General features: G+C 45.4%; 1 protein-coding gene across 1 annotated transcript; it reads right to left on the bottom strand.

Annotated features, from left to right (window-relative positions):
* Positions 1-19,720: 19,720 nt before the first annotated feature.
* Positions 19,721-22,809, bottom strand: LOC125118097 (nucleolin-like). The gene is made up of 4 exons (XM_047764239.1): positions 22,639-22,809; positions 22,392-22,503; positions 20,898-21,105; positions 19,721-19,915 (listed from the first exon to the last, which is right to left on the bottom strand). The coding sequence occupies exons 1-3, from the start codon at positions 22,807-22,809 to the stop codon at positions 20,900-20,902; spliced, it is 489 nt and encodes a 162-aa protein (XP_047620195.1). The 3' UTR covers positions 19,721-19,915; positions 20,898-20,899.
* Between the last annotated feature and the right edge of the window lie 1,746 nt (positions 22,810-24,555).

Here is a 24,555-nt window from a genome sequence, read left to right on the forward strand (position 1 = left end):
GAATGGTAACCAGGTTTTATGTTTAATATGTTGATACACATCTGTGACTGGGTGTGTGAATATGTGCAAGTGATTTCATGTGACGGTCTATGCATGTAAGTGACTTTGAAAGCGTGTTTGTGTTTCTAAGTGCAAATGTAAATGTGTGAGTGTAAATTTAAAAACACATGTGAATAAATGTAGCAGAGTGTTGACACATGTGAGTGAAAGATGATAAGGTTCTATGAGATAATTGGGTGAGTGAGTGAATGAGCATGTATATGTGAGTGTATAAGTGTATCTACCAGTGTGTGTAAACCTCTGAGCATGATCATATCAGTGAGTTAATGTGTGCACATGCACACCAATATGTCAGTGGTTGAGATCAGAGTGTAGGTTTATTCATGTATAAGTGTGTTTGCGTTAGGTAAATTTGTTTAATACATATTTGTATCTATTCATGGGTCTGGGTAAATTTGCGATTTTATACATGGACGTTAGCATGTTCATGTATATATGTGAATGTATAGGCATACTGGTTTTCATGGGGTTGCTAATGTATGAGTAAGTTTATGAGTGAACATGTGAGCATATACTTGGAAGTGTGTATGTGCATCTGCGTGTGTCTGAATGTGTTAGCTTCATGATGAGCATGAAAATGTTTATTTGCAATTGAATGGGTGACTCTGTTTCTGTCCATTTTTATGTGCATGTGTGAAGAATTAAGAGAGTTTACATATGGATCTGTGCATGTGAGTAGATATTAGCATTCTTTACGTTGGAATAAATTTGTGATCATGTTTGTGTGAGTGAATGGGTGAATGATGCACATGTGTTCATTTATGTGACCTTTTTTTTTTGTCTTTTTGCCTTGTCTAGGGCCACTCCCACAGCATATGGAGGTTCCCAAGCTAGGGGTCTCATCAGAGCTGTAGCTGCCGGCCTACACCACAGCCATAGCAATGCGGGATCTGAGCTGCATCTGCGACCTACACCACAGCTCACGGCAATGCCGGATCCCCAACCCACTGAGCAAGGCCAGGAATCGAACCCGCAACCTCATGGTTCCTAGTCGGATTCGCTAACCACTGAGCCACAATGGGAACTCCTATGTGAGCTTCTTAATCTAAGAGTATATTTCTGTAAGTCAATGTGCGTGTGTGTGTGTGTGTGTGTGTGTGTGTGTGTGTGTAAGCATGACCATTTGCAAGTCAAAGTGGAAGCATGTCCCTGTTTGTGTGCATTTACATGCACATGTCGGGGAATGTGTGTGTACATGTGACATATATGGATGTCTTGTACATGAGTGACATTGTAACCATGCTCATGTAAGTGTGAGCCAGTTTGAGTAAATAAATGTGAACATATTGTGAGCATCACTGAATATACATGTATGTCAATGTCTATAAGTGAATATACAAATGTTGTCAGTGAGTGTTCATGTATGAGTATATTTGACTGTGAATGCATCTATACACAAGTGAATGTGTGTGTAATATGTAAGGATACTCTTTTCTGTAGTGAATGTGTGCACATGTTCATATGTCGGAGCAAGTACTCTGATGAGATTATTGTGCGAGTACAGTTACATATGTGAGTATGACTGTATATGGGATCAAGTTCATAGGTGTGACTGCTGATGAGCACCAGCATGTGAGTGTATCACAGACGTGAGTCTGTCGCTGTGTGAGAGAAAACTCGTTTGATGGTAAGAGTGAATAAATGTACAGGCACGTCCTTATTTGAGGGTGTTACTACGTGTGTGAATGTATGAGCATATTCACGTGAAAGAGGCACTGAGAGTGTTTACATGTGAATAAATGTATAAATGTTCGTGGATGATTGACTGGGTGAGCAACCTGATAAAGGGAGAGTATATTTGTGTGAGACTGAACATGTGAGTATTTTTGTTTGTGAGCAGATTTATGTAAGTGTATAACTGTATATATGGGTATGTACATATCAGCAGATACAAGTGTGCCAGTATATAAGTGAATTTGTGAGCAAGCTCATGCAATTGAGTGAAGGTGTGAACATGTGCATATATGTAAGCCAGTGTTTTGATGAATTCTTGAGTGTCTCATTGTGTGAGAGAATAGTGAACATGTTTGTACATGTGAACGGATGTGTGTGAAAATGTGAGCGTAGCTATGTATGTGAATGAATGTGTGAGCGTGTTCGTATTGTGATATTGAGTGTGTGAGCACATGAACATCAAGTGCACCACTGTGTGTGAATGGATGTGTCAGTGTGTCAATGTGTGTGAATGAATGTAAGTGACCCTGTGTATGTGATCATATTCATGTGTGTGAGTAAATTCATAAGCATTGTCAGGTACCTGAGCATGTTATTTTGAGTATATTTGTGTGTTTGAGTGAATATGTAAATGTGTGTTTAAAGTATGTAGAGTGCATACAAGTGACAGTGAATCTGTGAGTGTGTAAGCATGTGCATGTGAACCTTTAAGCATGTTTGATGTGCAAGTTCATTAATGTGTGATTATATTTAAATGAGTATAAATGTGAGTATTTATGAATTTCTCTGGGTGTATCCATATGCATGAGTGGAGATGGGAACTTTGTGCTGTGTGAGCATGTTTGTGGATAAGTGAATGTGTGAGCATGCCTGTTGTGTGTGTTAATGTGTGCACGTGAGTGATGTGTGAGTTTTACATTGTAAGCATACTTGAGTGTGTGAGTATGTGATTGGATCTGGGGGCATTTTCATTTTAGTGAGTGACTATGTGACCAAGTTTGTGTAAATAAATGAGTGTGTAAGCATATTTGTGTGTGTGAATATGTGCACATAATGGTGTGAATGTTTCTATGTGAGTAAATTTATGAGCATGGTCATAAGTGAACATGTGCGTTTTTTATTGTGAGTCTGTGTGTGTGAATGCATGCATTTTGTGAGCATGTTTGTGTAACTGAGTGAATCTGTAAGCATCTTTGTGTATGTGTGTGCATGTGTGCCAATGACTAGTGAATAAATTTATATAGGTGAACATTGTATAAGAAGACATGCTTATGTGTACATTACAGGAGGGTGTCTTTGTGTGCGAGTGAATGTGTGACCATGTGAGTATGTGACCACTCAGGTATGCTTGTGAGTGAAAATGTGAGTGTGTTACCATATGTGAGAATATGTGAATGACTGTGTGTAAGATCATATTTCACAAGTGAGTGATTGAGCATTTGCACGTCTGTGAACATGCAAGTTCCAGTATATTTATGTGTGTCCATGTATTTGTGAGCATGTGAGTGATAAATGTGTGTCTATGAGTGTGAACATGTTGGTATGAGGCAAGGAATGTTGGAGCATCTCCTTGTCTGAATAAATATGCATGCAAATTCATACGTGATTGTGTTTCTATGAGTCTATTTATGTGATTAAGTAAATGATTGTGTGTGCGTGTTCATGAGTAAATTTATGATCATGGCCATGGATTTTAGCACCTTGGTGTAAGTTAGCATACAAGCAGGGTCGTTTGTGTGAGCTTGTCAATATGTGAGTATATTTGTGGGAGGAATATATGAGTGTGCACGTGAGTATATGTGAGTGAATGTGGGCATGTTCCTGTGCGTGTGGTACTGTGCATATTTAAGTGAATGGGTGTGTGTGCAGGTGAGCATATGAGTGTGTGTGTGTATGAATGTGTTTGTTCATATGTGAGTGAATGTTCTTGTGTGCGGGTAAATTTGTGAATATAACTGTGCATGAATGCATGAGCATGTTCCTTGCGTAGGTTAATGTGAGAGTGAGTGCATGTATGTGAAACTGGCATTGGAGAGCTAGCATGATTTGTGGGCCAAGTACTTGAAAATACTGAAACTGGGGGTTCACATAGGCTCACATGCACACATACCCATTCACTTACATATGCACAGTACCACACGCACAGGAACATGCCCACATTCACTCACATATACTCACGTGCACACTCATACATTCCTCCCACAAATATACTCACGTACTGACAAGCTCACACCAATGACCCTGCTTGTACATTACTGAAATTGGGGGCCAAATCCAAGTACAAGAAAGATTTCCCAGGGTCAGACAAGGCAGGGAGCCATATGATTCCTTTACAGGCCCACCGTGCTCTCCCTGCCACCTTTCACTCCTAGGAAAGTGCTTTCGTGGCTTACTGCAATTCAAGGTGATATGAAAAGAAGCATGTGACGTTACAATCAAACAAGTTTGCCTGCTTTCCACTTCACATGCAGAATCTGGGTCAGATAAACCGGTTATGGACTCAGCCCACCAGTGCCCACATACTGACATTAGATTAGCTTCTGTATACTGGTGGTTAGTTAGGAGGAAAGGCTCATTTTAATAAGTGAGATACATGGAGGAGCTTGACCAGGGAGAGGTATGTGCTAGGCATGCTAAAATCAGGGTGGTAGAAATAAGGGCAGAATGAGGTTAAATTTGCCTTCTTTTGTACTGCTGGGACTAAGGCAATACCCAGGACAGCTGTTAGGTTCCCAGTTGTTATGTTTGCTTTTTGTGGTGAGAGGAGTACAGAGATGTGACTGCCCAGGCTGAATCTGCATTCGGAAAGAGCTAGACACCTTTGGAGAATCAGGAGATTGTCGACCACTGCTCCTTCTCAGACCTTTGAGCCTCCAGAGAGCCCTCGGGCCAAGGTGGAGGAGATTCAACTGATGGGTTTTATACAGGGCTCTAACCCATCATCAGGACAAAACTGGGTTCCAGGGACCTTATCCTCGTACCTAAGGGATGCAGCAGTAAAGTGAGGGTTCTTGGCTGACATCAGAGAAGGGGAAAAGAAGGCAACAGTCAGTGTACCTGATCATCCAGAGAGGTAAACCCTGGATAACAAGCCTCCCTAATGCCCCAGCATTCTGACCTCAGCATGTGAAAACTAAAAAAAAAAAAAAAAAAAAAAAACGTAACTTTTTATTCGACATTTTTTTTGGCTGCCCTGCCACATATGGAGTTTTCAGGCCTGGGATCAGATCTGAGCCACCCTCAAAACCTAAGCTTCAGCTTCGGCAACACTGGATCTCTAACCCATCGTGCTGGGCATGGGGCCAAGGATCAAACCCGCATCCCAGCAGCTCCCAAGGCACTGCCAGTCCCATCGAACCATGGCAGGAGCTCCCAGTGACACTGATTCCATCACTTCTTCAACCCCTATGCTGAAGCAGGCAGTCCCACCCTAGAGCCATGGGCATGGCTGAACACACAACATCCAACAGTGGATAGAAAAGAGCAAGAGCATGTCATTACTCACATACTCTCACAGCCCAGGACAGGAGGACATCGCAGGCCACGCAGGACACATGGGGGCTGCATTCTGGAACACAGGGACCCACAAGGGTCTGTGGAAGGCGGGCTTGCAGTAGTGGGGGAGTGGGTGAGGCACCTCCCTGGTTCCCAAGGAAGGGTGTGATGGGCTTGTTTGAATAATTCCCCTGCCTGACCAAAAAACAAAACAAAACAAAACAAAACAAAACAAAACAAAAAACCACTACTCAGTCATAATAATAAGCAGGACTACCTCTGGCCCCAAATGAGGAGGGTTGTTGCTAGAGGCTCTATCTGGCAGAGCAGACCGAGGAGAGGAACTTGGGATGAGGTCATTGGAGGCTCTCTGCATTTTACCAGATGCCAACTCAGCACAAAACATTGATTTTAGCTCTCACCCTGCAACCTCCCCAACACACATCAGGACCAGTGCACATGACTGAGAACTTAGGCCGTACAGGTGGATGGGTGAATCCTGGGGTGCTGGCCTCCCCAGTCCCCTTGATCTGGACGCTATTAGGTACCAAAGTCACATGGGCTGAAACACAGGAGCTTCGCCTCAACAGGCGGCTCCCATCCCTACTGCCAGCTCCTCTAGGGAATGGTCAGTGGGCAGCGTGCCTGAGCCCAGGCTTAGACGCCCCGGCCCCGCATTTCCTTCCAAAGGTCACCCACTCGCACCCGCCCTCCAGGCTCAACGCAGCCTGGTGACATGACTTACCAATAAAAAATGCCCAGAAGGACGTCAGGAACATCAGAACAGGAGAAGTCAGAAGTCAATGTGGAATTTCAAGGTGGAAATGGTGCGTCGCCCTCCAAGAGCAGGGTCCTGAGGAGGAGGAGGAGCACAGCGGCTCGCAGCACGTCCTGGACGCCACAGCTCTGATGGTCGGAAAACGTGGGAGATGGCTGGGGGCTCGGAGGAAGAAGGAGGAGGGGGTGAGAGGGATAACCACAAGGGGGATGGGGGGGCCCTCTTAGGCAAAGGGCCTCTTCTAAGCAGCGAGCACCTAAGGCAGGAGTAGCGGGGAGAGTGGGGTCGATCCGGCTCCCTGAGTCCTGGCAGCTGCACCCTTAGAACCAACCCAGTTTCTTCAACGTGCTCTCTGTCTGAAGCACTTCCGCTTCCACTGGGTTGGCACAGAGCCAGGCGCGCAGCTAGCTCCGCCCAGCCCGAGGGCATCCGGAACCCAGCCAATCCCGCAATGGCCTGAAGCCATTACAAGAAGATGCACGAGAAGTTCCCCTGTGGCTCAGCTAGACTCAGGTAACATCCACGAGGCTGTGGGTTCCATCCCTGGCCGGCCCGGTGGGTTAAGGATCCCGCGTTGCCTGCTGCAAAAGTTTGGATCCCGAGCTGCTATTGCCGCGCCTGGGGCATAGGCCTGCATGTGCCTTTAAAAAACAAAAAACAGGAGTTCCCGTCGTGGCTCAGTGGTTAACGAATCCGACTAGGAACATGAGGTTGCGGATTCGATACCTGGCCTTGCTCAGTGGGCTAAGGATCCGGCGTTGCTGTGAGCTGTGGGGTGGGTCGCAGACGCGGCTCGGATCCCCGGTTGCTGCGGCTCTGGCGTAGGCCGGCAGCTACAGCTCCGATTAGACCTCTAGCCTGGGAACCTGGGAGCGTCCATATGCCAGGGGAGCAGCCCTAGAAAAGGCAAAAAGACAAAAAAAAAAACACCAACCATGCGCAATCCTGCCTCCCATCACAACCTGCGCGCTGCCCGACCCTCTGCCCATTCTGGCCCCTGCAGTCATTCCTGGGTCAGCTCCAGCTCCAGCTCCTGCTCCCAGGCTGCTGGAGAGCTGAACATGGGGTCCGCAGCGTGTGGCACCTCACTCTGCGCTGCCCCTCTGCAAAAACGCCAAGTATGCTTTTCACTTGGAACAGTGTATGCCCAAGACTTTGCTTTTTGTGGTGAGAAGAGTACAGTGATGTGACTGCCCAGGCTGAATCTGCATTCCGAAAAGGGCTAGACGCCTTTAGGGAATCTGGATGTAGTCGACTGCTGGTCATTCCCAGACCTTTGAGCTTCCAGTGAACCCTCTGGACTGAATGGGGTGGAAGAGGTTCAACTGATGGGTTTTATGACGGGGCTCTGGCCCGTCATCAGGACAAAACTGGGTTCCAGGAGCCGTCCCCTCGTACCTAAGGGATGCAGCGGTGAAGTGAGGGTTCTTGGCTGACATTAGAGAAGGGGAAAAGAAGGCAACGGTCAGTGTATCTGATCATCAAGAGAGGTAAACCCTGGATAACAAGCCTCCCTAATGCCCCAGCATTCTGCCCCCAACATGTGAAAAAAAAATTTTTTTAAGGGTCACTTTTTTTTTTTTTTTTTGGTCATTTTTGGCTGCCCTGAGGCATCTGGAGCTCCAGCGCCAGGGATCAGATTTGATATACCGTCAGGACCTAAGCTGCAGCTGCAGAATCACTGGGTCCCTAACCCACTGTGCTGGCCTGGGGATCAAACCAGCAGTTCCCAAGATGCCTCCGATCCCATTGCACCACAGTGGGAGCTCCCCGTTTTTACTGGAGGGCTCCTATTCTTTCCACTACCCTGAACATTGACATTCTATTCTAAGAAATATCTCAGAGAAAGAGGAAATGTCCCCTCATTCATTACCCTTGTCCTTCCCATTTCAGGTCCACGATGCAGCGAGTTGAGAAAGAGGCTTCTTCAGAGCACATAAGCCAGATGGGCAATCAACAAATAGAACCCTGGTGTCACAGCATTATTTTTTTTGTCTTGTTTTGTCTTTATTTTAGGGTCACACCTACACCACAGCTCCCGGCAATGCCAGATCCTTAACCCACTGAGCAACGCCAGAGATCGAACCCACATCCTCATGGATACTGGTCAGATTCGGTAACCACTGAAGCATGATGGGAATTCCCAGCACAGCAGTTTAAATCAACTATACTTTAATAAAACTTTTTAAAATCTATTTTTAAAAATTATTAAAATAGAAAAATAGAACCCAGTCTTATTCACCAGCGCTGGACATCCTAAAGCCTGCCGTTAAAAAGCATTGAAATAAAAATGGAGTTCAAGATCACTCTTGGGCAACTAGAATATTCAGAGAAACATTCTCCCACTTCCCCTTTCCTTCCCTGTTTTATGAAAAGAGTTGTGAATGCTTGTGCCCAGCATATTGCTAAGCTTCAGCTGCATGGAACTCCTTGGCCTGTTTGAGGGGTTTTGTTTGTTGTTTGTTTGTTGTCTTTTTGCCTTTTCTAGGGCCGCTCCCGTGGCATATGGAGATTCCCAGGCTAGGGGTATAATAGGAGCTGTAGCCACCAGCCTATGCCACAGCCACAGCAACGCGGGATCCGAGCCACGTCTTCGACCTACACCACAGCTCATGGCAACACCAGATCCTTAACCCACTGAGCGAGGCCAGGGATTGAACCCACAACCTCGTGGTTCCTAGTCGGATTTGTTAACCACTGAGCCACGACGGGAACTCCTGTTTGAGGGTTTTGTACAGTTAAAAATGTAACTCTTTAGCCATTATCCACCCCTCTCTCTTCTTTAAAATTTTTTTCAGGTTTTCGCTTTTTTTAATTTTGAATCTTTTTTTTTTTTTTTTTAGGGCCAAAACTGAGGCATATGGAAGTTCTCGGGCTAAGGGTCGAATTGGAGCTGCAGCTGCTGCAGCAAGGCCACATCCAAGCTACATCTACGACCTACACCACAGCTCATGTCAATGCCAGATCCTTAACCGGCCGAATGAGGCCAAAGATCGAATCTGCATCTTCATGGATAGTAGTCAGGTAGGTAACCCGCTGAGCCACAAAGGGAACTCCCTCTCTTCTTTTTTTTTTTTTTTTAACCTTTTTAGAATCGCACTTTTTTCTTTTTTCTTTTTTTTTTGGTCTTTTCTAGGGCTGCACTCACGGCATATGCAGCTTCCCAGGCTAGGGGTCAAATTGGAGCTGTAGCCACCGGCCTATGCCACAGCCACAGCAACTCAAGATCCGAGCCACGTCGTCAACCTACACCACAGCTCATGGCAACGCCGGATTCTTAACCCACTGAGCGAGGCCAGGGATCGAACCCACAACCTCGTGGTTCCTAGTCGGTGGAATCACGCTTTTTAAAAATGTGTCTTATCATTCCCTGCCTTCTCTTTTTCTTTCCATCGCAGCAAATGCTTTCTTCCCACATGGGCAGAAAGAGTGGAGGTCTCTGTATATAACTAACCATCATATACAAGAGTGGGTCTGTTGAGACCACGCTACTGCTTTTGTTTGTTTGTTTGGCTGTGTCTGCAGTATCCAGAATTTCCCAGGCCAGAGATAAAACCCGAGCTACAGCTATAACCAGAGCCACAGCAGCGACAGTGGTACATCCTTAACCCTGATGAGCCATGAGTGAACTCCACCCCCACCACTGCTCTCAATCCTGCACCCCTTGTCTCTGATTACTCGGGAAACATTACTTGCTTGTCAAAAATAAAAAGGCCACTTTGGATCATTTTGTCCAAGCATCTGAATTGTATATGAGGGCAGAGGGGTGATTTAAGCCTAGAGATAAAAGTGGATTGGCCCAAGGTTCCATAGTGGCAAAACCCAAAACTAGAACCCTATGTCCAGGTTGGCCTACTTCCTGAAAAAAAAAGTGTTTTTTCAGTGGAAGTTAGCTTTGATTGGTATTTCAGGCAACCACCAACATGTGGGAATAATTTTGTTTGGAAGTGGGTTATTCCTAGCTCCTGGAATCAAACTCTGTGGACAATAGTCCCTTAATGAACAGGGAAAGCAAACCTCAAGTTTTTTTTCCTAGGTGTCCTTGTGACTATGGCAGTTGCCAAAAATGTGGTGCAATAATGAATGCGTTTCCAGAGTTTACATTCCAGACTCCCGTGACAACCCAAAAGGCAGCAAAAAATGGGAAAAAGCCAGTACAATTTGTACTTGATTCTTTGCTTATTACAGTGTACATAAATATCCAGATGAATGGGCATAAATCTGAATATGAAATCATGGGGTCAAGGAATAACACTGAACTAGGAGTTAGCCCATCTGTGTTCGGACCCAACACTGCCACATGACAGTGAGTGTTCTAGTTCGGCTAGAGAATAAGGTAGATTGGAAGCTAAAACAAGAAGTAAAAGGTAGGAGACGTTCCCAATGTGGCTCAGTGGGTCAGTGGGTTAAGAATCCCTGTTGCTGCAGCAGCTGGGACATAGGTCGAAACTGCAACTGTGGCTCAGATCTGCTCCCCGGCCCCAGAACTCCATATGCCACAGGATCTTCCTCCCCCAAAAAAAGAACTAAGAAACTATGAGGCTCAGAGTTCCTGTCATGGCTCAGTGGTTAACGAATCCGACTAGGAACCATGAGGTTGCGGGTTCGATCCCTGGCCTTGCTCAGTGGGTTAAGGATCCGGCATGGCCGTGAGCTGTGCTGTAGGTTGCAGATGCAGCTCAGATCCCGTGTTGCTGTGGCTCTGGTGTAGGCCAGTGGCTACAGCTCCGACTTGACCCCTAGCCTGGTAACCTCTATGTGCCTCAGGTTTGGCCCTAGAAAAGACAAAACAAAACAAAACAAAAAACTATGAAGCTAAAGTTTAGAAGAGGTGTTCCCTTTGTGGTTCAGTGGGTTAAGAACCTGACATAGTGTCTGTGAGGATGTGGTTTGATCCCTGGCCTTGCTCAGTGGGATAAGGATCTGGTGTTGCCACAAGCTGCGGCATAGGTGTGGTTCGGATCTGGCATTGCTGTGGCTGTGGTGTAGGCCAGCAGCTGCAGTTCAGATTTCATCCCTAGCCTGGAAACGTCCATATGCCAGAGGCGTGGCCATAAAAAGAAAATAATAATCCACAAGAAGACAAGAATCCAGATAGGAAAGCCCAGCACTCAAAGCTACTGTTGCCTGAGGCATTAGCTGAATCCAGAAGAAAGATTTATGAAACTAAGCTGCGGTTGTGGTGGCCTCCCAAGCAAAGGGAACAAAAGTTGAAGCCCACATCCCAAATGAGTGAATTTGATAAGCCCTCCAGCCACTTTAAGCTGAAACTGAGTGGCTCCCTCTTCAGAATAATGGTGAAACAGAAGCATCAAGCCCTACATGGACTTGCAGCCTAAATATCCATCAGTAGGGTGATTCAAGGAACTCAAGCCCTGAACTTGGATTAAAGTGGTCAGAGACAGGTAGTATTCCCAGGCATTTGTCAGAAGCAGGTGAAAATACTCTCTGCAGGAAGGTTCTGTCTTCTTTGGCCTGCAATCACTTGTACAAATAACTTTTAATAATACACTGGCACATAGTCAAAGATAAGTAGGCATGGAAGGAAAAACATATATATTGTAAGTGACAGCCAAAGAGTCCAGATATCAGAATGATGGGACACAGACTATAATCACTTTGGTCTACTATAGTTCAAAAACGAAAAAGTAAGCTTTAAACTATCTTCAGGAACAGAAAGTCGTAAAACCAGCATAGTCAATTTGAAAAATAATGAAATAGGACATGGAGGATGGAAAAAATATAACAATGGCGAGTTTAATGGATGTGTTTAACAGAAGGCTAAGCAGAAGAAAGAAAAATAAACCTTAGAGAGAGTTGTTGAATTGGAAGATAGACCAGAAGAGATCATCCATCATGTTACTCTGAGCACTTTTTTTTTTTTTTTTTTTTGGCTATTTAGGGCCACACCTGCGCATAGGGAAGTTCCCAGGCTAGGGGTCCATTTTGAGCTGCAGCTGCCGGCCTACAGCGACAGCAATGCCAGATCTGAGCCTCCACTGCCACCTATTCCGCAGCTCACAGCAACACCAGATCCTTAACTCACTGAGCGAGGCCAGGGATCGAACATGCATCCTCAGGGATACTAGTCGGGTTTGCTACCGCTGAGCCACCATGGGAACTCCCGAGAGCACCTCTCTTATAGTAGAAACTTCTTACCCAAATTGGGGTCATTTTAGAGCAATCAGCTTTACGGTAAGTGTAAACAACACCCAGGGCACTACGTGTGTGGATGGGGGGAATGGGGTGGCACCGCACTGTCTCAGATGTGAAAACGCACTGCCAGCTGTGCTGTCCATGACTGTCATTTGACATCCTGCTTCAGCAGTGCATGTCCTGCCAGTCACCATGTCCTTCCAGTAATAATCCCTGAAATGACTGCACGTTCATTTTCCTCCTGGACTCAGGCAACGGGGGCATCCCATACCAATCTCTCCGTCTCTCACCTAGATGTTTATGGTTTTATCACAATGGACTCCCATTTGGGGAGAAGACTGGGAGAGTGAGAAAGAATGTTTCTTGATTGTTTAAGCTTTTAGGAGTGGCTTACAATATCTTTTTCAGTTTCACCTACAAAACTGTCTCCATGGGAGTTCCCGTCGTGGCGCAGTGGTAACGAATCCGACTAGGAACCATGAGGTCACGGGTTCGATCCCTGGGCTTGCTCAGTGGGTTAAAGATCCGGCGTTGCCATGAGCTGTGGTGTAGGTTGCAGACGAGGCTCGAATCCTGCGTTGCCGTGGCTCTGGTGTAGGCTACAGCTCCGATTCGACCCCTAGCCTGGAAACCTCCATATGCCGCAGGAGTGGCCCAAGAAAATGGCAAAAAAGACCAAAAAAAAAAAAAAACTATTTCCATGATGCTTCTCCCCAATGTGGCCTCTTTGAGACACTGCTGCTGACTCCAGTTCAAGCCTTCATCCCAGACCTAGATTTTGCAACAGACTTCTAACTGATTTTTCACTTCTGGGGTTCATCCCCTCTTTAATCCTTTCAGTGTCCGAGATATTTACTATCTGACTCCAGCCTATCTTTCTAGCTTGCTCCTCTCTGCCCTTCCTGTTGCGCACACTCAGCTCCAACCTAATGGAGCTACTGGCCTTTCCTGAGCAACTCTCTCTTGCAGACGTTCAGTTTTCCTTCTTCTGCCAAAATCACATCCTTATTTAAAAAAATAAAGCCTATTCCGGTGTTCCCTGGTGGCCCAGAGGTTAAGGATTCAGCATTGTTACTACTGTGGCTTGGGTTTCTTCCGTGGCCCAGGAACTTCCACATGCTGCAGGCACAGCCAAAAATAAAATAAATTAATAAAAATAAAAAATAAGGAGTTCCCATCGTGTCTCAGTGGTTAATGAACCTGACTAGTATCCATGAGGACATGGGTTTGATCCCTGGCCTCATTCAGTGAGTCAAGGATCCAGCGTTGCTATGAGCTGTGGTGTAGGTCACAGACAGGCTCAGATCCCATATTGCTGCAGCTGTGTTGTGGGCCAGCAGCTACAGCTCCAATTGGACCCCTAGCCTGGGAACCTCTGTATGCCATGGAAAGATAAAAGATAAATAAATAAATAAATAAGCCAGGAGTTCCCGCTGTGGCGCAGTGGGATTGGTGGCATCTTGGGTGAGCTGGAATGCAGGTTCGATCCCCAGCCTGACACAGTGGTTTAAGGATGTGGCATTGCTGCAGCTGTGGCATAGGTCACAACTACAGCTCATATCTGATCCCTGGCCAGGAAATTCCATATGCCACAGGGTGGCCAAATAAATAAAAATAAAAAAGCCAATACCTTATGCCCCTCTCCTCAAAGCCACCTATGAGGGCTCTAACTGTGCATACAATGTGTGGTTCTCTCTGTGCCCTGATCACATAGGACCTTTTATCAGAGTTCTCTGTGTTCATGTGTGTGTGTTTTGTTTCCCTCGAAAGTCTGTAAACTCCATTTCTCACATCAGTAGCTGAATTCTCTTTGTATTTCTTCTTATTTTAAAAACAAACTTTTTTTTTCCCTGTCACGATTTCTCTCCTGAGTACCTACCTCATTTAATCAACAAACAAACACACACAAACAGGCTTTGTAAGAGTTATACTAAAGGTAATTTTAGGAGGTCCCTGGTGGCTCAGAGGGTTAAGGACCTGGTGTTGTCTCTGTGGCAGCACAGGTTCAACCCCCAGCCAGGTGCAGTGAGTTAAGAGGATCCAGTGTTGCTGAAGCTGTCACACCTGAGGCTCGGATTTGATCCCTGCCCCAGGAATTTCCATATGCACCCAAAAGAATAGAAAAAAAAACCTTTCATATGCAGCCAAAAAATAAAAATAATAATAACAAATAAATAAAGGACGAAATTACAGAAGTCGTTTTAGATAACTGGCATTGTAAAAATCTGAGTAGGAAAAAAAATCAGGCTACAGTTGATCAATTCCCCTAAATGTTGCCTAGGTGTTCTTAACCAGCAAGAAGCCACATTTGCTTCCATGGTGCACCTTTCTTAGAAATGTCAAACCCAAGAGGGAAGGTTGCTCGAACGATTTACTTATTTATTACCTCATGAGCCTCACTAACTTGAGCCTTTGGTTTGTTTTGGAGTATTATGGGATTTGAAAGAAATGAGCCATTCTCTAGTTTGCTCTTCAGGATGTGGACATGTTGCATCCATTTAATTCCTTGAAGTTACAGACTGAGCTAGCCTAGAAACCAGACATGAATATAGCACTTATTTAGGCAGCATCAATTTCCATACAACAAGATTGTAACCAGAGCCACAGCAGTGACAACACCAGATCCTTAGCTCACTCAGCCACCAGAGAAATCCACCAATTCAAATTGTTTTTGTGTCTTTTTAGGGCCACACCTGCAGCATATGGAAGTTCCCAGGCTAGGGGTCGAATTGGAGCTGTAGCTGCAGGCCTAGCTGCAAGCTTACACCACAGCTCATGGCAATGCTGGATCCTTAACCCACTGAGTGAAGACAGGGATCACACCTGCGTCCTCATGGACACTAGTCAGGTTTGTTACCACCGAGCCACGACAGGAACTCCCCAATTCATTTTTGAAGTATTACATTATCCTCTTAATTTAGAAGTGCCAGTGTACAAAGCAACTTACTGTTCATCATTGTTTTGCTTTGGGAGACCTGAAGCACAGCTTTTGGCTTACCCAGTAGGGGTGCCAAACACCTGAGTTAGATGGACCCACCGTGTCACCTTATCTCATAATTTCCAATGATTAGATTTGATGTTTTATCATCATCACAGAATTTTCTTTTTTGTCTTTTTTCCTTTTCTAGGGCCGCTTCCCGCAGCATATGGAGGTTCCCAGGCTAGAGGTCCAATCGGAGCTGTAGCTACCAGCCTACACCACAGCCACAGCAACTCCAGATCCGAGCCGCGTCTGCGACCTACACCACAGCTCACGGCAACGCCAGATCCTTAACCCACTGAGCAAGGCCAGGGATCAAACCTGCAACCTCATGGTTCCTAGTCGGATTCGTTAACCACTGCACCACAACGGGAACTCAGTCATCACAGAATTTAAATGTTTCAAGTATAACTTTGTTCAAAGCTCTTAGTCCATATCGAACTGATGTTTCCCCTTTACTTTTTCAGTTAAACTCTCAAGAAGCTTCTATAGCAGCATCTTCAAGCACTTACACGTTTCTGTCAGCAGCTTTGTCAGAGATATTATGTGGAAAAAGCCTTCACGGTGGTGAACAGGACAAAATGCAGAATTTCTTCATGTTTCTGATTTACTATAACTAGGGACGACTGTGCTTAGAGCAATCGCTCCTATGGAGAGCAAAGGGGAAATTTAGCTCAACATAATGTGTGTTGGCTTGAGTAAGGCTCAGTCCCATGCCCCTTCCACGGGGTTGGATTCCAGTTTCTGACATCCCAAATGTTTTCACAGTGCACATCGGAAGACGTGGCCCCATCTGGCAACACTGGAAATAAACAGGGAGTCACAGGGCCCCTTAACACAGAGAAACTCATCAGGTCATGGAGCTGGCAAACTCAAGGTGATCTAGTATTCCTTCATTCATCGTTATAACAATATATATTGAGAGTGTGTCATGTGCTAGGCACTGTGCCACGCACAGCCAGACACACATTCTGCCCCTGGGGAAATGACTGCTGAGCAGAAATATAGTTGATGAAACAAGGAATTCTAAAACACATGATACAGTGATATACATAAGAGGGGCTCCTAAACCAGGCTTGACGGTTTACAAAAAACAAAACAAAACAAAACAAAACAACTGGGAGGTTCCTGTGGCAGAGAAGCTTAAAGATCCAGCATTGTCACTGCAGTAGCTGGTACTGCTGCTGTGGCTAGCTTTCAATTCCTGGCCTAGGAACTTCTACATGCTGCGGGCACAGCACAAACAAACAAAAAAGGGAGGCCCCGCTGTGGCACATAGCAGGTTGAGGATCCTGCATTGTCACTGCTGTGGCTCAGGTCACTGCTATGGCTTAGGTTCAGTCCCTGACTCAGGAACTACAGTATGCCATGGGCTGGCCGAAAGAATAACATGAAAAAAAAATAAAATAATTTGGATATTAAAAAAACATGGAGTTTCCTGGTGCCCAAACAGGTGAAGGATCCGGCATTGCCACTGTTGAGGCTTGGGCCGCTGTTCTGGCCTGGGTTCGATCCCTGGCCAAAAAACTTCTGCATGCCACAGGTGTGGACCAAAAAAAAAAAAAAATGGATGTCTGGGGCATGTGTAAAAGGAAGTATTACTCTTCATACTTTGATATCTTTTACTCAACCCTGCCACAATTTATAAGCAAGTCCCATTTTCTGAGTGTAAATTCAACCAGTTTCTGACACCTTTGCTTTTTTCACTCTGATCCAAACCACTGTCACCTTTCAGGTGGGCTACAGTAGCCTCCTAACTGGCTTCCCTGCCCCCAGTTTTACATTCTGTGGCAAATATCTCAGGTGAGCTCACTTGATTCCATTCCAACACCAATAACAGCAGGTAAGGCTTAATAGAGGTTGGAAACTAAGTCTGTTACTTTCTGAACTCCTACCCTTATGGCCTGGATTCCACAAATAACTTAGCCTCTGCCAAGCAGATAATAAACCCCCAGATTTGGACCAGGGAGTAAGGTGTAGCCTATGCTTTTTCTGTGGTTTCTGGTTTCTGTTAGTGAGCATGAGCTCAGAAGCTTTTGCTCTTTCTGCAACAGCAATAAGAGGTCCCAGTGTCAGTTCCTAGTTTTGTAGTTATCAGAAGGCAGGGCATGGGACGTCTACTTTGATTTTACAGATGGAGAAGGAAGCAGTGTGGTCTCAAAGCCAATATGTGTGGTGATCTCAGCAGAAGCAGGGTAGTACTGGAGCCAATTATTAGGGCAATGTCTTCCTCACTCTTCACCCTACTGATTGTACTAATTCTGTGGTATTATTCAGGAAAATAGTTTTGGAAACTCAATCTAGTTTTGTTCTTCTGGCTCTTTCAACACCATTGTAGGTAGATGGCCAATAGGTACACAAAAAGATGCTCAAATCATCAGGGAAATGCAAACCAAACCACAATGAGATATCACCTGTCATAATGGCTATCATCAAAAAGAACAAAAATAAATGTTGGCAAGGACGTGGAGGAAAGGAAACCCTCGTACCCTGTCGGTGGGAATGTAAATTGGTGCAGCCACTATGGAAAACAGTATGGAGGTTACTCAAAAACCTAAAAATCAAACTACCATATGACCCAGCAATTCCACTCCTGGGTTTATATTAAAAAAAAAAACAATTTTAAAAGATTCATCAGGAGTTCCTATTGTGGCTCAGCAGTAATGACCCAGACTAGTATCCATGAGGATGGGGTTCAATACCTGGCCTCATTTAGTGGGTTAAGGATCCAGCATTGGCATGAGCTGTGGAGTAGGTTGTAGATGTGGCTCGGATTTGGCATTGCTGTGGCTGTGGCATAGGCCAGCATCTGTAGCCCCGATTCCACCCTTAGCTTGGGAACTTCCACATGCCAAAGATGCAACCCTAAAAAAAAAAAGAAGCAAAAAGGAAAGATATATAAACCCCAATATCCCATAACAGTGTTATTTACAATTATGAAGGTATGGAAGCAACCTAAGTGTCCATCAGCAGATGAATGGATAAACAGATATGGTATATATACACAAGGGACTACTACTTGGCCATAAAAAAAACCTGAAATTTTCCCACGTGCAGCAACATGGACTTGGAGGGCATTACACTAAGTGAAATAAGTCAGAGAAAGGCAAACAATGTAAATCACTTATATGTGGAATCTGAAAAATACAACTAGTGAACCTAAAAGAAACAACCTCAGATATAGAGAACAAACCAGTGGTTTGAAGAAAGGGATTGGAATCATGCATTTCAAAGTGATGCTAGGAGTTCCCGTCGTGGCTCAGGGGTTAATGAACCCAACTAGCATCCATGAGGACACAGTGGGTTCTCTGGGCTTGATCAGTGGGTTAAGGATCCAGTGTTGCCGTGAGCTGTGTTGTAGGTCACAAAGGCGGCTCGGATCTGGCATTGCTGTGGCTGTGGCATAGGCCAGTGGCTTCAGCTCCGATTCACCCCCTAGCCTGGGAACCTCCATATGCCATGGGTGTGGCCCTAAAAAAAAAAAAAAGACCAAAAAAACCCCCCAAAAACCTAAAATGATGCTAAAAGTGATACTAAAGATTGTCAGCCACCAGCAGAAACCTGGAGAGGCATGAAACAGACTCCCTCAGAGCCTCCAGAAGGAACCAACCCTGCTGATACTTTGATGTAAGTCTTCTGCCCTCCAGAGCTGTGAGAGAATAAATTTCTATTGTTTTAAGCCACCTGGTCTGCGGTAACCTTGTTAAGGTAAACCCAGGAAACTGACACACCCCTCCGGGAGGTCTTTGTGTCTCAAGCCCTCGAGAAATCTAGTCTCTTCTTCGGTCCAAATGTTACCATCCTGTTCAGTTTACCTACAACAATACCAAGCCAGTGAGTTAAGGCTGGTCCTACTGTAGGTGAAGTTAAATGTTTTCCCCACTGCTCTAAAGCAGTGGTTCTCAAACTTTAGTGTGCTGCAGTAGTACCCTTAAGATTACAAAACCCTGGAGTCCCCGTCGTGGCTCAGTGGTTAACGAATCCAACTAGGAACCATGAGGTTGTGGGTTCGATCCCTGCCCTTGCTCAGTGGGTTAAGGATCCGGCATTACCATGAGCAGTGGTGTAGGTCGCAGACGCGGCTCGGATCTGGAGTTGCTGTGGCTGTGGTGTAGGCTGGCAGCTATAGCTCTGATTAGACTCCTAGCCTTGGAACCTCCATATGCCTTGGGAGCGGCCCAAGAAATGGCAAAAAGCCAAAAAAAAAAAAAAAAAAAGATTGCAAAACCCTGATAGCTAGCAGCCTACCTTCAGTGGGTCTGGAGCAGGGTCTGAGAATTTGCATTTCAAGTGTCCAGGCAATGCTGCTGATGCTGTTAGCCCATGACAGGCCAAGAGCACCATCTGGTCTCCAGGCAAGCGAGGTCAATAGAATCTAGACCACCATTTCTATCATTATACAAATTCCTTATAACTTTATATTTTAATTTATCTGGGCCTTCAATAAGAGGATTTAAAACATACTTACCAAACAGTTGAAAGAAATTCCACAGTAAGGAGGGCCAAAATAAAACAAATACAAAGATAGATCTGAATCAGCATTATCTATGTTAAAAAAAAAAAAAAACTACAGCCCATTCATTTCAAACAAGTTTTTATTTTCAATGTGAACAATGCTGTCAAATATATTTGTAAATGATAAGAGTAAAGGTCAGGTAATATCATTTGAACTTTGAAAAAAAATTAACATTTTGGGCTAATGAAAACTAAAACATCTGTGAAGGACAAATTCATGTTCCCTTCCGCTGTCCTTTTCTTTCTATGCCTTCCAACTGTAGGGTGGAAAAAGAGTCAATTAATAATCATACACCAATAACATGCACCAGGGACTTTCTAAACATGAGTCAATACTATGTACATCTGTTATCTTACCAAGGAGAAAATGTTTTCTTCTTGTAACCCAGACCCTTGGATATCAGGGTGCACAAGCTCCAATCATTTCATTACATCAACCTTGTCTCACCTCTTGCTCACCACTATATATGCTTTTCTTTTGAGAGCTCACACTGCAATTTAAATGTCTTTCTACCTTTAAATTAGTCTTTCCACCTTAAAACCCTGTGTTCCTTACACAAATCATAAATCCCTTATATTCTTATACCTTCAGTTTCCCTTTCTGTAACATGGGAATGAGGCAGTATCGAACATTCACAGGTGTAAAGATTAAGAGAGAAAAAAAGATAAATGGATAGAAGAAAAATAAACTAAGACTTCATCACCCACTCAGTGATAACCAAACAATCTTCCTATGGCTAATTTTCTTTTCTTTCGAATAAAAAAAATCTGAATTGAACTACTAATTATGGATTAAATATGAAATGCAATCTTATTTGAAATCCTTAACTTTTACTACTTTGTAAGGAGTTACTTTCTCAAAGGCATTGTTATTACAAAAGACTACATTTCTGTGGCTGGGTGATGAAAGTACTGCTACTGCATAGCCTAGTCGCTTTAGTTGCTTCTTCTGGTGACCATTTTCTAAAATAGTATCGGTCTCTATTTCCAGGTCTAATAAATTTTCCATCTGTAGTAGTCTCAAAGCTACAGGACAAAGGACTTGGAGCTGTGAACAAAATACATTTCATAACACAATGCCTTCCATGTAAACTAGGATACCTTATTAAACAGTTTTTCTAAAACTAAATTCCAACAAATTTTCTTACTTATTTTACAGGGGAAAAAAAAGCATAAACCTGTCAGTAACAGGTACATGTCAGGAATGGCTACTTAAAACTCAAGGCTATATAATAATACCTTTATTTTTCATGGCTGCCCTCTGTTGAGACCACATCCATTTCGAGTCCTTCTGGTTTTTCATTTTCATCCTCTTCCTCTTCATCATAGTATTCGTCCAGATATTCATCCTCTTCAAAGACTGGTACAGACTTTGGGATCATAAGTCGCTGGAAAAAATATCCCAGTTTAAAAGCAGCAGCATCTGGTGCTTTGGCCCCAGGAAGACCTGAAGGAAAGAAATAATGGTAAAAAAAAAAGATAGCTTGGGCATGTTCCTACTAGTTGATATATTTCCATGGCCTTCACATTACTGATGCTTGATAGTTTTCGCAATAACATTTTCCCCCCGTTTCCAGTAGACCTCATACCCCATGCTGCTGATTATTTCTGGCCCTTTGCAGAAAGGATCAGAATCATTTGATTCTGAGAGTAGTTTATATGTTATTGTCAGAGCTTCTTTGGAAAATGTTCGTTTGACTTAAATTCTATGGTGAGGCTCATTCCTTCCTCCACCCCTGAACATTTTATTCTTACATCTTTCGAGTTCATCCTTTTCTTGGATCACTTTACCAAGACCCTTTATATTTTTACAAACTGTCAACCCAAAGTGAGGTGTCATTTGTTGGCCCCTTTCCTTCAGGCTCTCCTTCCGTTTCCTCCCAAGCCCCTTCCTGAACACCTACTTCCCACTGACATTTGCCTTCTGTGGGCTCATGAAGTGCAGTGAGGATGTCAGTTCTCCTATCAAACAGGCTGGTAGAAGGCAGCATACTTTTCCTCCCGATCATAAAGGTGTTTATAAAGTTAGGCTTCTACTTGTGCAAATCGTGCCTGAAGGTTTTTGAGAGCTTTGACCCGCTGCTGAACCGCTAGAGGCAAATGCTGAGCCCTCTGGCCTTGGAGCCTAAGGCCCCAAGAAGGACAGAAAAGGCCTGAGGACTCGGCTGCCACTGGCCAGCCTCAGCCCTACTGGGTCCACAGGCCCCAGCCTCCCCAGCCTCAGAGGCATCAGCCAGGGCCTCGCTCTCCCAGACCTCAGCCTTTAACCCCCTTTCTCCTCCTACTCCTCGCCCTCCCCTCCCCCATTCTCACAGCCCCTCCCCCCACCCCTCACAGCTCCTCCCCCAACACCCCCCCTTCCCCCTACGGGCCCCTCCCCCCTCCTCCCCCTTCCCCCCCTCCCTCCCCTCCTCCCCCTTCCCCCCCTCCCTCCCCCCTCCCCCGCCCCCCCTCCCCCGCCCCCCCCTCCTCCCCCGCCCCCCCACCCCCTTGCTTCCAGGGAGGTAGCTGGTTCCCTCTCTTGGCTCCTTGGACTCCCCTTCCCCCCCTCCCACTCCCTGCAAACCTCACTTCCCAAGAGCTAATCCCCTCTCCTGGCTCCCTGGGCTCCCAAGGGCAGAACCTGACCAAGGCATAGCCGTTATGGTGTAGAAGGGGACAGGGGCTGAAACCACACGGAGGGGGGAGCAGACGGCTCACAGATACCCGCTACGACTCCTGTGCCCTACTTACCAAGCTTCTCTACCTCCCCTTGGTCCACAAAATCCTCATCTTCCTCCTCGCTGTCGCCGTCTTCCTCCTCGCTGTCTTCCTCTTCCTCCTCTTCTTCTTTGTCCTCCTCATCCTCCTCACCCTCCTCATCTCTCCCCTCATCCTCATCTCCCTCCTCTCCCATCTCTCCCTCCTCTTCTTCATCCTCCTCCTCCTCAATTTCCTCCTCCTCTTCTTCTGCCTCTTCCTCCTCTTCTACAGGCTGTACATCCCAGTGCTCCTCAGCTATGTTCAGGGCGCCCTCCTGCTCATCCTCCTCATCCTCCCAGAAGGCTCCCACAACTGCCTCGAGATCCCTGTGGGCTGCGCCCCTGCCAAACCTGGCTTGCCATTCTCCAGGCATGGCTCCTCCCCTGACTAATCCAGGGTCATGGCCCATTGCACTACCTCTGCCCTGACTACCTGAGGCCGACCCTCGCCTCTCTCTGAAAGACATGGCAGGAGAAATACACCAGCCAGTGCCTCAGGCGGAAACAAGCGGTCTGCCCGATAGACCAAACTGCCAAAGATGGCGACGGAGCTGACTGTTGGCACCAGGGCATGCTGGGAAGTCACGGGGGAAACTGAGAAAATGGCGCCTCACAGGATAACAGTCTGAAATGGTGCCCCTGGAGGCCTCGTGAAAGGAAGGGCGAGGGGCGGGGGATGCCCGAGGAGCAGCCAATCAAAATTGTGCCTGAGATGGCGGGGAAACAAGGCAGGACAGAATCTGACGAGCAGGTGCCGGGAGGCGGAGCTAGGAAGGGTCAGAGGAGAATTGCTTCCCCCAACTACAAGCTCTAAGCTCATTTGCTGAAAAACGAGGATTGACATGCCCAGGCTTCAATGAATTTTCAAGACCCTCGGCTTCTAGTGGTTTAGGACCTTCCTCCCTTTCTTTCTCGGACCTTAGAGTCCTGTATTACTCTTTAAGCCCACACATGTCCTTTGAATTTTACCATTACCAAAACTAAAGTGTTCCAATCTAGAGGCACCCTGCTGCCCAGCCCAGCACAGTAGGTAAAGGATCTTGCATTTCCACAGCTGTGGTGAAGGTTGCACCTGTGGCTGGAGCTGATCCCTCGCCCAGGAACTCCATATGCCACGTGGTGGCAAAAAAAAAAAAAAAAAAGCATGCTTCCTAGAATGATTTCTGAACCAACAGTCCAAGACTTGGTTGCGTTCAACCCCAAGATCTCAAGTGCAAACAATTCTTAAAATTATGAAGAAATCAATAGCTATTTTACACTGATTCCAGTTACCATTGCTACTGGGCAAAAATCACCAAAAGAATTCCTGATGAATCCTCTCCCTTCAGACATACTCCTCATTATCCCCATTATGTAGAAACAACTCATATTTCTGCATGATAACCAGGGTCAGCTTGCCCCACCAATATGTAAAACTCCTTTCTTTGCCAGCTGATCCACTGCTTTGAGGAGACTGAAGGGACCAGATGGTAGTTATAGCTTCAAGTTTGGTAGAATCCTGTATCCCTTACCAGAAACAGTCTCTCTGGGGACCCAGAACTCTTAATATGGCAGATCCTAAAGTTTCAGGGATGGGAAGCACACATTCTACAAATATGCTACAGAGAATGGTGGTGAGAAGAACTCTTGTAGCCACTCTAGAAAGAAAGGATGGACCCCATTTCCCCAACTAAAATTTGCTTCAGATGATAAGACTGCTGACATTAAACATACACATACTAAGAAGGTTTATACCTTACATAATAAGACTTTATGGGATGTCTCTCAAACTGGTCTGAAAATAGCGTGCAAGAGTGGGAAAGGAGACTGCCTCCAGGTTTTTGTTTTGTTTAGAAGGTGGGGCCAGAGTGAGGATTCTGATGCAAAGGTAGGGGATTCCATGGTTTGACTCTCCTGCTAGCTTTCCAAGAAGACGTACCTGGGATTTCTTGTCAGCTTGCCCAGATGATGGGTGGAGAGGAAGAGGGAGGGCAGAGGCCTAAAAATCCTTAGCAGTCAAACATCATAAAATGGACTCAATGGAATCAGAGTCATTTTTACAGGAGCCAATCTTATTTTCACTCCTTGGATCCCAGATTCACATACACTAGATTTGGGGACATAGAATCAAATATCAGTTTTTGATTCAGTGTACATACCAGATCCCAAAGGAATAT

Source organism: Phacochoerus africanus, chromosome X, assembly GCF_016906955.1.
Source record: "Phacochoerus africanus isolate WHEZ1 chromosome X, ROS_Pafr_v1, whole genome shotgun sequence".
Classification (NCBI taxonomy): Eukaryota; Metazoa; Chordata; class Mammalia; order Artiodactyla; family Suidae; genus Phacochoerus; species Phacochoerus africanus.

What these genes read in the sequence shown, in the direction of transcription:
- LOC125118097 (XM_047764239.1), bottom strand. Translation starts at nt 22,809, where the DNA reads ATGGGCCATGACCCTGGATTAGTCAGGGGAGGAGCCATGCCTGGAGAA. An exon ending in TAGCTGAGGAGCACTGGGAT is followed by an intron (nt 22,504 to 22,638) that starts GTACAGCCTGTA and finishes GAGGGTGAGGAG; the next exon opens with GATGAGGAGGACAAAGAAGA. An exon ending in AGGGGAGGTAGAGAAGCTTG is followed by an intron (nt 21,106 to 22,391) that starts GTAAGTAGGGCA and finishes TCTTTCCTTCAG; the next exon opens with GTCTTCCTGGGGCCAAAGCA.